This window comes from Xylona heveae (genome assembly GCF_001619985.1).
Source record: "Xylona heveae TC161 unplaced genomic scaffold L228scaffold_4, whole genome shotgun sequence".
NCBI classification, from domain to species: Eukaryota; Fungi; Ascomycota; class Xylonomycetes; order Xylonales; family Xylonaceae; genus Xylona; species Xylona heveae.
In genome coordinates, this window is record NW_017264196.1 from 781944 (window position 1) to 796466 (window position 14523).

General features: G+C 47.0%; 3 protein-coding genes across 3 annotated transcripts; 1 reads left to right on the top strand and 2 right to left on the bottom strand.

Moving 5' to 3' along the window:
• Nucleotides 1–1169: 1169 nt before the first annotated feature.
• Nucleotides 1170–9836, bottom strand: L228DRAFT_209787 (hypothetical protein; the record flags this gene model as incomplete). The annotated part of the gene is made up of 9 exons (XM_018329827.1): nucleotides 1170–1312; nucleotides 1385–1523; nucleotides 1578–1886; nucleotides 1943–2224; nucleotides 2276–2433; nucleotides 2484–2775; nucleotides 2832–4972; nucleotides 5027–5084; nucleotides 8328–9836. The coding sequence occupies 9 exons, from the start codon at nucleotides 9834–9836 to the stop codon at nucleotides 1170–1172; spliced, it is 5031 nt and encodes a 1676-aa protein (XP_018188921.1).
• A 1598-nt stretch (nucleotides 9837–11434) lies between these two features.
• Nucleotides 11435–12835, top strand: L228DRAFT_237945 (ribosomal protein L1; the record flags this gene model as incomplete). Its single annotated transcript, XM_018330986.1, has 3 exons — nucleotides 11435–11506; nucleotides 11581–11783; nucleotides 11848–12835. 3 exons carry the CDS (start codon nucleotides 11435–11437, stop codon nucleotides 12833–12835), a joined length of 1263 nt encoding a protein of 420 aa, XP_018188922.1.
• L228DRAFT_246135 (alpha/beta-hydrolase) lies at nucleotides 12715–14489 on the bottom strand. The gene has a single exon (XM_018332335.1). It carries the CDS (start codon nucleotides 14098–14100, stop codon nucleotides 13111–13113), a length of 990 nt encoding a protein of 329 aa, XP_018188923.1. The 5' UTR covers nucleotides 14101–14489; the 3' UTR covers nucleotides 12715–13110.
• Between the last annotated feature and the right edge of the window lie 34 nt (nucleotides 14490–14523).

The following is a 14523-nucleotide window of genomic DNA, read 5'->3' on the forward strand; positions in this document are numbered from 1 at the left end:
AGCCAGCTCATCACAAGTCCGGTCATTTCAACGCTTATTCCGGAAGCTAAAAGTCAAAAAGCGGTAGACGGAGAATAACTAACGCGATAAGGTAGATGTTAATATGAATGACTTGACAGATGATAGTCAGTTTTGAATGTGTAACCACTGGACGAGTTGTGAAATTAATTATGTAATTGAAGTTCCACAGCATTGATTGGCGCTCTCAGAGGTCCGAGCGGTAGAGGTCGTGCTTTTCTTGAATGTGTATATATAGAATGAGCTTCTGCATGGCCAGCAGATGCATTGGCAGTAAGGGTTGCCACAAAAGCCGGAAGGCTGGCCGATTGGTCAGCATTTGCCATCGTTCCGCTCGTGATATGGCTGATTGGTGTGGTCCACGCTTTATATGCCAGTGGACAAGGGGTATAACGATCGAACTTGCATTCCACACAACGAATATTCGTGAGCGGTCAATCCAATGATCGCGCACAATCAAAGAGTCCGGACAAGTAGGAGCACGTGGGACTTCCTCGCATAAGCGACGTTTCAAACCGACGTACTGGAATAGCAGCACAAAAATGGTGGAGAAGTCAACAGCGCTTTGTTCCATCACTTGCATGTAACATAGAGACACTTTGGCCAATTTAAGTCTGAAACACGTAGAACAAGAGAGCAACCAAATGCAAAGCTCAATTTTCCGAGTTACACGATGATTGAAGATTTAGAGATTGTTCATATGCAAAGCCATCTCCGTGGACTTAAAAAGGTTTGAAAATTTTCCGCAAATACGGATATGCTCGTCTTTGAGGAATTATTCCCTACAATCTCTGCCATCTGTTTCCTGTTCGGCTTGTCATTACAATGCCGCCATCGGACGAAATTGCGGACAGGAATAATTGGTCGCCATTTGCGTGGGGCCCCTGCGCTTGTCCCTTATGTTTCTGATCGAGGATTATGCAGATAACCTCATCAATTCCGGGCGCAAAGATTCGTAAACACCCTTCTGTGATCATCCTCTGAAGCTGAGAGCTAGGACGACGTCTGCCGGATGGCTGCGGAATTGCTACCATCAAAGTAACAAAAGTCGCAATCTTTTCAGGTCATATTCAGTGAGAGTGCCTTCCAAGTCCGTTATGATTCAACAGCTAGGCAAACGGAGGGGCGATCAAGTCCTAATGATCACTTTGTCAGAAAGAAAGCATACGCTTCAAATTACAGAGCTCATACCAGTCGACGTCGCTCAGCTGAAGCTTTCTGGCGCGCTGAGTCGATCGATTATTGCTTGCTTTGTCAAATCGATACTGAGACGGACTGAAAGTGTTGATTTTCTCTACATATCACTCAGCATCTTCATGGCGCCATAGTAAAGCAAAAAAAAAAAAAAAGGGGGGGGGATACGAACCGTCACCGTCATTGTCCTCACCAAGGTCGTAATTGAGGACTAGATTCTTGATCCTCTGCTGTTCCTCGCGCTCTGCTTGCTGTTGAGTCTTCATAGCCACCGCGAAGTGAGAGTCGGAAGGAAGCTCCACAGTTTTTGTCTGGAACGAGTGGTCAGCATAAATCGGCCAAGCGTTTATACAAGATCAATATACCTGCTGACGATTACCCTTCTTGGTTAAAAGGGCAAAAGCCATTGTATTTGGCGGCGTATCTCTGCCTGTGGTGGAGCTGTCATCCGCACTGCCAGGCTCGCGAATTTGACGGCGCATAGGTAAGGGAACATCAAAAACTTGCTTTCGGTCAAACTTTCGGGAATCCAGACTTTCAGACATCATCTTCGCAAGTTCTCTATCAAACTCAGCTTCCGCCTCAGGGTCTCGTTCTCCATCTTGACGGGTGACAACAATATCTTCATCGTCCGAGCCGGTGTCGGGAATTTCAATTTCAGCATCCGCCGACCGCTGGGAAACGAAGTCAGCATTCTGGTCGTATAGCAAAATCTTCCAAAGTGACGAACCTCCATCTCTTCGCCAGAAGAGGGCCCTTCCTCATTTTCTGCCATTCGATCTTCGTCTTCATCGAATCCGTCATCGGAAGAGGAAGAATCATCGGGTTCTTCCGGCTCGAGTGGCTTCTCGGTGTCCTGCAATTTGTAGTTCTGTGCAACGGCCTCAGCGAACAGGCGCCCAGCTTCCTCTAAATTCGTGACCAACTTCCATTGTGGCCGCGTCAAAGCAAAAGTATCCTGAACAATGAATTCAACATCCATAGGTAGAGGATCTTTCGTGTACAAATAATACTTCAGGGCGTTAGCTGAAACTCAGTAGCATAGAAGCCATATCAAACAGACCTGGAAGAATTTCAAAAAGAAATCTAACTTCTTCCTAGCGGTGCTACGATCAAAACAAACACCGCAAGTATCGAGGATGGTACAGACAAGCCGGATTCTAAAAAAATCATCGGGCATGTCTAGCGCGCAGAATCGTCCCGGGACGGGGGTTCCTCCTTCTGCAGGAAAACATCAGCTGCGCGTCTGAGAAATCGGCCTTGTAACTTACCATGACCAAAAGTCACAATTCTGTACAAGGTGTCGAAAATTACTGGTGAATCGATCACCTTGTAATTGTACAGCTCCCCGAGATACTTGACCTCTGCGATTCGGCGCTGGTTGTACTTGAACTCGTTTTGTTCAAGCCCAATGGTAATGCTCTCGAGTAAATCATCCACTGCAGTGATTACAAATTCCTGATGGTATCTATACAGTGCGCCAACGAGAATAGCTAGAAGATGAATGTTGCTGTATTTGACCTTTCCGGGTCTGGAGAATATCTTGCTGAGCATCCCGACAACCTGAAAAAGCGATTAGTCAGTTGGCGCACAGCCAGGAGCATGAGATGGTCAATTACCTCTTCTTCCTCCCAATGCAATTTTCGAATCTGCTTGAGGACTTTAGTGTAGTTGCGTTTATTCATATCCAGGTAGATAATCTTCCTGACAAAGAGCTCCAGCGGAGTCCTTTCCTTTTGCTGAATGGCTGCTCTTTCAGGTGGGTTGACGTAATAGATTGCATTCTCTAGAAGCATCCTCTCTTGTTGCCCGAGATGCTGAGCCGCTTTCTTTCGTTGAAGTGTTTCCAAAAAGGAGCTCATCCTTGGCGAGGTTTCAGGATTACGAAGGAGATAGCGGCCACAATTCTCCAGCAAGTTACCAATGATTTCCAGATTCATCCTGGAGAAGTCGTCGAGGCTGACTTTGAAGCAGTGGAAGATGACATGCTCAGGTACGACGCCAAATTTGGTCAATTCGGCAAGATATCGCACGTTGTTCATGCGCACTTGGCCTAAGAAGTCTTTCTGTTTCCGACGCTGTAAGCTGCGATACTCTTCGTCCAGGTAAGAGACCAGTCCCTGAGATACATCTGGCATGTATTTACCGAGCGTCGCGACGAGCCTGGAATAGAGCGGCAGAAGATCCATGCGTCCTTTGGGTAATTCTTGAACAGCCTTAACCAGACGATTTCTAGAAGCTTTGGAGTTGAGAAAACAAAAATCAATAGCGGTTTCATCCACGGCATCTTTCCCAGTTAGTTCGGGAAGACGTGCCAATAAAGCATCCACTTGAGCCCCGACGGTCTTATTTGCAATGGATGTAGACTGGTCGTCGATCTCGGGCGTCTTTGTCTCTGCTTCTTGTGACCCGGCACCATTAGTGGTTTTCTCTTGGTTGTCCACAGAATCACCTGCGATCGCTCCAGCATCATTTTTACGGCCGACTTGCTCATTTCCGTCAGGCTTCTTCTTTTTGCTGTCTTCCAAAAGGATCCCAGGAACTCGATCCTTCAGGTCTATCAAATTCTCGTAAAAGCGACGTTCTTCTTCATCTTCCCAAATTCCTGCTCCTTCGCTTTGTCCGCGGAGATATTCGCCTGTTTTGACGAGCCCTATGCCACTGGTTGACCCGGTATCGAGATTTTCATTCTCCCGCAACAGTGGCATGTCCGCTCCAAGGGCATCGCAAAGGATCTGAGCATTCGATACAAGCTTTTCAAAGGCTTTAGACTGCTTATCGAAGTTGCTTTGCCGATCTTCAAAGACTTCGCCGGATTTGACATAAGCTTCAGCATTACGACGCCCCTGAGCGGAAAGAGAATTTTGTTCTCGAATCAAGTGAGCCTTGACGTCGTCAAAGTATCTGATAAGAATATTTTTGAAGCGTTGACGCATCTCGGGAGATGCAAGGGGCGAATCGTCATCATTTGCAGCCTCAGTATTCGTTGCATTATCTGCAACTGCACTTTCATTGAGGTCCGCAACTGGACCAGACGTTGCGCCGTCCTCTTCCACAGACTTTCTCCCATCGGCGGCGGTTGACCTGATGCCAAGGATGTCCCATCCAAAATTCTTTACAAATAATACCACGAGTGGTAAATTTGCATGCTCTCTGTCATGCCCAAGCAGATCTTTAAGTACCTCAAGTGGGAAGGGTTCGGCTTCCGTTCCAGCAGAGCGCGGTCCCGTCTGCGTGGATTTGCTCCGCCCAGAACCATCGGCAGTTTTGCTAGATGCAGCGGCATCTTTCGGTCGCCCTGCCTCGTCAGGCCGAGTCACATCGTCTAAGCTTTTCAAGACCCCAAGTAGCCAAAGTTCCGTAACGACCCTTAAGAGTACTCTTTGTCTCCCCAATCTGTCCTTTTCCTCCTTCTCTCGGGCTTCTTGGCCAAGGGCTTTGAGCTGGGCCTTATCTGGGGTGCTTAAACCCCTTCCAAGAAACCATCCTAAATAGCTCGTAAAATCTTTAGGCCCGAATCGTTGGTGCAATGCGCTGACGATTTCGACGCCTGCTGCAACCTCGCCGGGGGATTTGAGCTTGCACAGCCCTTCATAACAGGCGGATATGATTTCGGAGAGATATTTGTGCAGGGAGAGGGTTCGAATCTCTTGAAGGAAAGTAGGAAGCGTAGGCGCAGAGATCGCTGTCCTGAGCCGCTTTATGAATGCCGTATTTTTCTTGAGCGAAGAGTCAAGAGATCCGCTGACCGGGAAGACATCTGAACAAAATTAAGTATTTTCAATCATATAATCCTGATCTGGTAATTTCAGACCTTGTTCACCAGCCCACGCTTTTACATTCAGATTGCGCAGCTCGCCTATATGCAGAAACTTAGATGAGTGAAATGAACATGGCAATTAAAGAGTAGCATGCACATACGCTTTCTCTGGCGGTCCATCCAAGTTGATTAATTGAGATCTGAAGAAGTCGAGGATGGACGGCAACAGTCCACAAATTAGGGTCCTTTAATATGAAAAGGTTTCTCGCACTGTTTAACATGAGAACAGCGCCACATCTGTGCTGAGACGGTTAAAGGACGAACTTCTGCTCTCAATTGGGGACCTTGAAGGGATGTAAGAGCAGCCAGTGAATCGCGGCATCCTCCGTTTCAGTGAGGTTTGATCTAATTGTATGGTTTTGGCTCGCTTGTGGCGCTTGGACTGATCGGGTAACTTTTAAACATGGTCATTGATATACGACCTTTCTGCGCCTCCGTACCGCCATATCCCCCCGACTTCCACGTAACAGCTTTGGTATGCAAGGGGAGAGAAAGTTTGAACCACATGGTTTTGCTCTCTTGAGCCTCTAATTGGATCATAAATGATGGCATTCGTTACATAAGTATCTGGTCTTTTTGCAACTTACGTGGAGATCCATTGTCGTTCATCGCTAACGGCTCATACATACCTCATCCGCCTCCGCCATTTTGGCCAATTACCAATTCCTTGGCTGTTTCCTACCAACTTTATCTCATGTGATTGCTTTGGTCATAAATAACATGTCACTTCTGCCAGCGATATTGCTGTCAATCCTGCGCCAGTTGGCAGTAACGCCCTTCAGATAGCGAATGCAACATTGAACCGGAGATGGGTCAAAAGACACGTTCAGATAGAACTGCTCAATATGCTTAATATTAGAAGGCGGTGGCTTTATTGAAGCATCTGTGTCAACTTGATAGCAATACAATTGTTTATAGCCTTCAACATAAACAGTACACACTGAATCTGATGAACGGACGATGCAACCGGCTCATGCCAAGCGAAACAATTATCCCCGACCGCGACTGGACATTTAACTCATAATTGATATGGATAAGAAGCCGTCTAGGTTTCATTTGATAGTGACGAATTGTGACGGATTGTAAAGGATTGTAAAGGATTGTCAGAACTTGTGCGTCCGTATTATGTCGGTGCTCAATTGGGTTGTTGATCTCCCGCATGTTCGACTTGCAAGCCCGGTGGTGAATATCTTGCGAGTGAAGTGTGCAGCAACACTCTTCTTTCGAGAAAAGAGCGATGAAGAAGGGCAAAATGTAGTTCCCAAGTTGGTAGTAATCGAAATAATGTGAGAAATAATGTGAGGAAGCAAAACGCAAGCAGAAAGACGTAAAGGCGTAAAGGCAGTTAGTCATGCAAAGACTAGTTAATACCTGCTTGGCATAGTTTCTCCCGTTTCCGAGAAGCCTGCTTCCTTTTCTCCTCCCATCAAGCGTCCCTGCATCTGATGTTTAAACTCCTGCTCACTCCAGCTCTGTTGTCTTACGGACAAAGGCTTTGGCCAGGTCTCGGCGTCAGACGAGGCTACGTCGACGTTTCCCGACGTGGCTGGGCCTTGTCCCGAGCGAGCTGCGGCCTCAGCCTGCACATAGTTGAAGCTAGTTCGTTTGAGTAGATTTGGACGAAACGCTTCTGGCGAATTCTGTGTGGCGGACATTGACAAGTCGGCATCATGTTTATTTGCTGATTGTGTCTGGGACGGGGAATTGCTGAAACCCTCATCCAATATCATTGCCTCAGATGCTCTCGAGGATGCAGGCCGATAGGCGTAATGTGTTTGAATCTGAGGCTTAGACTCCGCCATGTTCTCTGATTGAAATAGGTAATGCTGATAGTATAAGTCTCGGTTTCAAGAGATGCTGTGTAATGATAATAGAGATATGCAGACTGCAAATGATGGTGGTTCCTTCAAAGATTCGGCTTCAGGGAACTAATATATATTCCAGTGCTCGGGTCAGGTGCAATAGCGAGCTTGTGGTGTTAAAAATGGGGTGATTGTTGTGTGCTTTAATCCAGTATGGGCGCCCTCCCCCACACATTCTGGAGTTGTGGGGTATGTGCCAGGGGAGACAACAGCGAAAGCTTCGGCTACAAGTCGATCCGGGAACTTGTCCGGATGCGGTAAGTAGGTAAAAACAGTTGCATTCTCACGAATTTGCTATCATTCAACAGTACGGTACCAAAAGCCCAAAGACATGGTGCGAATTGGTTCTACAGTATAAATCTTATGAAAGGCTTTTCTTCAGAAAACTGTGCCATTACATCTAGAAAATTTTAAGAATCGTGCAAACTCGAGGCTCCGACTGCTAATATCTTGCAAAGCGTATATATTCGCAAATTTTATGAGCTGATTTCCAAAGGCCGTAAATGCTCATTTTATTTCCAATAGATGAGAAAAATGGGATAAAACATATCATTAATGCGGTGGTTAGAATATGTTTTGAGCCCTATAAATGAGGAAATTTGGACAAATAGACGAATAAGCACCAAATTTTTTTTTCAACCAAAAAAGTCATTTGTTAACATGTTATGATTGCTCATATTGATAGCATCCAACATAATATACTCCACTCCAAAATAGATCCATTACGCTTCTGATAGTCGTGGCACGTTTGATCGCACGGCATCCCGCAAAGAAAGTTGAGGAAGCAATTTCCTTCCCTCACCCATTCTAAAACATCGCATTAGCACAGCCAGCCGGCAAAACTCACCACGTGATTTCGCGATTAGCGTGTTTCATCCGACGTCACAGGTCAACTGTCACATAACAATGAGATTCAACTTCACTACTAAACTGATTTTATTTGTGAATCTAGCAAAAGACGCTATGAGGGAAACCAACGGAAGGTCAAATGAAATCCAATACACATCTTAAATGCATCTAAATAAGGAAACTTGATGCGCCTATAAAATGCAGAATAAAGGGAAATACCACTTGCACCGTACACCCGTCTCAGATAGAAGTAGATCATCTTCTGCGCCACTAGAAACGAGGCGGGAAGGACATCAGTGAAATGCAGACGAAGAAAAAACATCCGAGCACCGCGCGCGATATCTGTCAATGTTCTTACTGATGAGTGACACGGGCAACTGCACAACACCAATGTCTTGACCCAGCGTTTATCCGACGCATTCCTTCTTGTACGCGTTCAGTAATACGTTGATCATTGCACCATATCCACAAAATGCGATTGGAAGATCATTTCGGCTTTCTCCAAAAGTATTGCTGTGGTATTTTGTGAGCAATTGGTCCCAAGCATGCAACTTGCGTTGAGTAGAAGAGTATAGATTACTCACCTTATGTTGCTTCCGGCAATTTCGCAAGAGTGGCTTCCTCAAACTGTTCACTACAGCCTCTCTTCGTTTTTCGTCCGCGTCAAGCTCTGGAATGTAATAATATTCGCTTTCTAGCGGTTTACCAGCCGCGTCTTTGCCTTCCCGCGTAACTTCTCCAATGCAACTTGTACCTTCAAGGATTTTCCTCAGGCAATCTTTCGATAAAGTTCCAGTAGCACCAGAACTGTCACCCTTGAGCGTGGACGGTAAATTGCGCACTATAGCGGACAAGGGAGTAGAGGCCAGGCGAGAAAAGGCGAGTTGATTGATGGCGTGATTGGAGATAGCGTCTGTGTCTTCCTTTTCATATTTCTTGCCTTCTTGGGTTTCAGATTCCTTCAGAGGTGAAGCAGCACGATTGGATTCAGTGGCCGAACGCCGAGGCGAGTCTCCAGTTGTAAATGATGCCATACGTGGGAGGAGGTTATCTCCAAACGGACCGAATGAGTGAACGATTGGATCATTCTCCTCATCTCTGTCAGAGAAGTCGTGCAGATCGTTAAAGCTGCTCGATCGACTTTCCGCTCCGATGCTCTGGAAAGAATCCACAATCTCGCCGCTTGGCCTATGCTGGTCGTCATTTGACTGTGCCTTGTCATTGCCCTCGTCAGATGAATGCACATCTTCATACACTTCGACAGTATTATGTACGGGTGGATCTGAAGGTATAAACGTAGACGAGGATGGAAATTGGGCACGACTTGCTGGCGTTGGGGAGATTGGAGAGCGTAAACGCTGGTTGCTCCGCACGAGACTGGATCCGTCATAGCCAGGAATAGCAGTTAGTGGTCTTTGAAAGAAACTTTCATCCTCCCAAGTAGAGTCAGAATCCAGCGAGCCTTTTCTTTCCGTTCGAGGCCAGGCTATCAAGACGCGGGCATCCTGAACGTCTAGCATGATCTCCGCACCATGAGTTGAAGAAGTGAACGTATCACCTTTCGACAGATCCCAAGTCCGACCCTGACAATGGACTTTCACTCCATTCCAACCCACACATTGAATTACAACCTTGTTCTGCTCCTGGGGAGATCTTGCTGCAACATAAGTTGCACGGACGTGGACGCGTGATATCAGTCGATTGGCCGAAAGTTGGAATGTTGAAGAATTGCTGGACCTTCCCAGTAGAATTGTTTCCTCAGTTTCCGGTAAAGGAATAGTTGTAACGGCTCGTAAAGGAGACCTCTCAGAGAAGCTCGAGGTCGTCCGCTGTATATCCGGGTGCTTCGGTAACGCAGGTGGAGAGGATGGAATATTGCCTAGAGACGAACTAGGAAGAGGAGTTGGATATTTGCTAAGTCCTGCATCTTGCTTTGAACCCGAGACGCGAGAAACGCGTTTCGCTGGGCGAACACACGGAGGAGACGAAGACAGCAGCTCGAATGCAGGCAAAAGAGACGGAGTCGACGCAGGTCGTTTGACACCGAGGATTGAAGTAGACTTCTTTTTTCCTTCATTCGAGAGACTCTCCATGACGTGACACGCAGGATCTTCTGGCTTGAAATTGAGTCCTCCTTCGTGTTAGTTCATGGGAGCCGTGGTCCCTCTACCATTGATAATGGTAAACAATGATACAAGAAGAACAAAAGACAAAGCACGACTAGATAAGCAAACGTCAAGTGCAAGTAAATGAGTGACGAGGGTAATTTACAGAGGAATTTGCAGAAGAGGGTGAATTGGAAAGGAGTGGTCGGACAGCCGGCAAAAAGAAGGTCATCGATGGGGTCGTCACGTCCAATGCGCGGGTACATGCCTTGTAGGCCAGGTACAAAAGTTTAGACGCGTGCCTACGTGCCCAGAGCGCGCGGTCTACAAGTTTTGCGCTAAGAGGTTGACTCGCCAAGCTCCGCCCTCTGCCTCGTGGAACGTCATCCTGAAAGCGCACCGAGACACCTACGAGATCACCTCCAGATCTCCTGGGTCCCATTAATTGCTGTCTTTCCAAACAATGACAGCATTTGCTTATTCTATTACACAACATTTGCAAACACGGCTGCAAAATGGACTAAATCCTCTCAAGGATATCGTGCTTGCAAACAGCAATAATTAGATACCTCTGGGGACCTAAGCGAAGATTTTCGGGTAAAGAATCTACCTATAACCCCCGAACTATTATACTTAGTTCCTTCAACTGATAGTTAAGTATAGGCTTTTGGTTATGGCTCCCTCCTTCCAAAATCATACCTGCTCTGATCCCAACCCTCCGTGTGGCAATCTAAACCTACGTGCAATGATTGGACACGCTCAAATTATTAAATTTTGGAGTAAAAAGTTTAAGCTGTGAGAAGGAGCATTTTCAAATCTGCCGGATATGTTAGCACGATTTTATTTGTAGTGGGTAGGAGGTTTATTGCTTCCGGTATTGTGCTACATTGTCATCTACAGAGGGTGCTTCCCAGACGTCAAATCGTTTCCATGTTCTTATGATTTCAATTTCCATCTCCTCATATGATAACGTTTTTGTTGCACATGATAGCCCCTCCTTTCTTGCCCAGCGTCCCATTCAGGTAGGCCGGTCCCACTGACGCGCTAACCAGGTGCGCGAGTACGCGCCAGATAATGTGCCTTTGCCCAAATTCATGAAATTGTGTGCAGATTGGATGCCTTTATATGACTTCATTTCTTCTTTATTTTTGAAAAGATCCCTGCTACGGAAAATCGCAAAGGAATTTTTCAAGGCCATTGTCAAAAGTTGCATCTGGATAAAAGGACAAAATAAGGATTGGGTAAGCGCACATGGTGTTTGGCGAGTTATGCATAACTAAGGTAGCTAGTCGCGCATCTCGAAGCACAATTATACCATTTTGGTTTTTGCCGAACGCCGTCTATTGCGGACATGGTAAGTTTGGCCAGGAGTATAATTTTTTAACCGAAAGACCTTGTAGGAAAAGTTGCAAAGGGTCCGAGGCCACCCCGGACGATCGGCCAAAAATTGTGTTCCCTCGCCCTTGTCGGACTTTCTCGCCTCGCCCACATGAAGTCTTGGCATCCAAAATATTTCGACCATCGCTTTGTTTCGGGGACGGAATAATTTGTTCTGCATCAGTTGCATAGCAAACACCAAAAAAATCATGGCACCCACCTCGACCTCTTTGACCTCAAAGGTCGCATCTGGTTCGCCATACCAGCTGGATCGCAGCCAAGTAAGATTTCAATTTTCCCTGATTGCGCTTTTCCTTCTCTGGTCTTCTTCGTTCTGACATGGCTTTTGGAATAGACCAAAAAGGCTTCGAGTGCTCTACTCAAGCACATCAAATCGGAAGAGAAGCGCACTGAATCGGAATCTACAAAAAAGAATCTTCTCGCCAATGACGACGATAGTTCAGATGAGGTTGATGACAGCGAGGATACTCCGATATGGCTTGTCTTGACCACGAAAAAGCACATTGTTGACAAGAAGAGGCTAAAGCCGGGAAAAATGTAGGCTGCTTCTGCTATACAAGAATACGAGACCTTGCAAGCTAATATATGAATCGTCGTACAGTTCAATGCCGCATTCCCTCAATACTTCACCAAATTCGACAATTTGCTTAATCACTGCCGATCCCCAACGGTCGTTCAAGGACGTTGTCGCACATGATTCCTTCCCGAAGCCGCTTGCTTCTCGCATTGGCCGCGTCATTGGAATTTCAAAACTGAAAGCGAAATACAAGAGTTATGAGAGTCGGCGCCAACTGCTGAGCGAGTACGATATCTTCCTTGCCGATGACCGGATCGTCACACTTCTGCCGAACCTTCTCGGAAAGATCTTCTTCAAGGGTGGCTCGAAGCGGCCAGTCCCCGTAAATCTTTCGGCACCGAAGAAGGCCCAAGACAAGAGTACCCCGAAGAACGGTGACGAAGGCAAATCCATCGCAAGCCCCAAAGCTATGGCAGAAGAAATTGAACGCGCTCTTTCTGCGGCCCTAGTTCATCTTAGCCCGTCTGTCACCACCTCTGTTCGCGTTGGCAAGGCCAGTTGGGGCCCCGAGAAGGTTGCGGCGAACGTGGAAGCGGTCGTCAATGGTCTTACCGAGAAATTCGTTACCAAGGGCTGGCGCAACGTCCGGAGTGTGCACATCAAGGGCCCAAATACCATGGCGCTGCCAATCTGGCTCGCCGACGAATTATGGGTTGACGAAGGCGATGTTCTCGAGGATGCGCCTGCCGAGAATGAAGCACTCGAAGGGAAGGATGAGGTCAAGAAGATCGCCGATGCTCCAGCAGAAGCGGCCAGCAGCAAGAGAAAGGCTAGAGAGGGCGAAGAAGAGCAGCGACCTAAGAAGGCGAAGAAAGCAGACAAAGCCGAGGGCGATGACCTGGCCAAGGAAATCGCTCTGCGCAAGGAAAAGCTGAAGAAACAGAAGGCCCAAGCCGCTGCCGAGACTGAAGGCGACAGCGTTGTCAGCAAGGTTTCCAAGGAAGTGCCACTTGCAGATGGCGGAAAGGCCAAGATCAAGGCCAAGAAGACCAAGACCGTCAAGTCTGCTTAAATGCTACAGCTCTTACAGCATCTCAAAACGTTTGTATAGGCTTTCGGGGTTCGGAGTCGGTGGATCATGCTTTTGTCATTGTATGTCTCCAGATTGGGAAAACTGGACTAGACTCTGTACGAGGACATCTTCAAAAGTTCTTTTCTCCATGTGCTCAAATATATAGGATTAATAGCCGCGGATGCTGATATCATTGATCTCCACAATGTGAATCGAGTTCTGATTTATGCTAGTAAATAAATTATGCGAGTAATTTGATAGGCGCAAAAAAAAAGTCACAATTCCATCTGTACTTGGTCACCTGAATTTTCCGTCTTGTCCTTCCTTTGAGGACCAAAGTATTTGGAAAAGGCCTCGCCGAGGACCTTATCATCGAGCTCCATATGAGCGCCGTCGACTGTCAAGAATTTCAAGGCACCATTCTGATCAAGCAATTTCAAGCCAAGCCAATCCTCCTGATAGATGGCTCTGTCTTTTAGAGGCGTGACGTCGCCTGTGGTGGAGTTGACCTCTGCGAACCAAGACGTTTCCTTAGGAATGACAGTGGTGTCTTCCGTAAACATGTACATGATGAAATTCTCGAGGCTCTGGAGGTTTTTCTTGTACGAATCGCTTTTATTGGCGCGTTCATTGTTGATATCTGCGAGGTAATTGGAATACTCTAGATAGCTGGGCATGTCTTCTGCGTCCCGGTAGTACTGGGCTGGTACGACACGGGCTTGAACGTAGTGGCTCCAAGAATTGCTGCGGAGCAGGCCAATAGCGGCTTTGCAAAGCCAGTCGGTGGGACCACAAGTTTGGAAGTCACTGATCCCGTTATGTTGACTGCCAAAGGTCACCAAGGATCGGACTGGAGGAGCGTTGCAACGCTCGATGTAACCGCGGAGAAACTGGCCGCCTTGTGAGAAGCCGAGCGCGTCAATGGCGGGAGCGGTCGACAAGATTGGATGTGATCCAATGTCGGCGCAGACTTTGGTGAGCTGCTCCGTCAAGTTTCCAAAGAAAGTGGCGCGTCGGTCTGAACTAGGATCGTCATTGATGCGAATGTTGTACACGAAGGTTCCAGGGTGGATCCGTTCTGCTAATTCACCGACTGAAAGAATACCGTCTGCATTGTATGTGTCGCCAAGGCCATGCCAGATGACGAGAGGAAGGGGAAGAGAAGCTTCCGACGAAGAGTAATGGGTTTGAGGAACTAAAAGGGAGTAACCTTGGATGATAAGCGTAAAGGCTGAGAGAAGGAACACAGGTAAATATGAAGCCATTTGCAAGCACACGTGGAGGACCCGCGGACTAGAAGTATGATTCGACTTGATTGAGTTGCACCCTGCAAGATCGCTTCAAAAGAATTCAAGCTCTGACGCTCTGGCAAAGCTTCCTTCCTTTCATTGCCGACCAGCAGGAGCCGTCCCTGATATTGGTGACTGGAGGCGAACGTTATATTTGGGATGTTTGAAGGTGAGCTGCACTGGAACAGTGACGACGAGTATTGCGCTAGACCGTTTACAGGAAGGTGGCCGCGGTAAAGTCGATATCCTCGACTTGTCGTTCTATCGAATCCGTCCAAGTCTGAGAGTCACCTCGTATGTGCAGCGGGGCATTTCGGGGTCCAAAACTGTTTCAAACGAATTAAAATGATATGAGTTATGATTTTATCGAAAGAAGGAATTCAATTACTAGATGAAAAG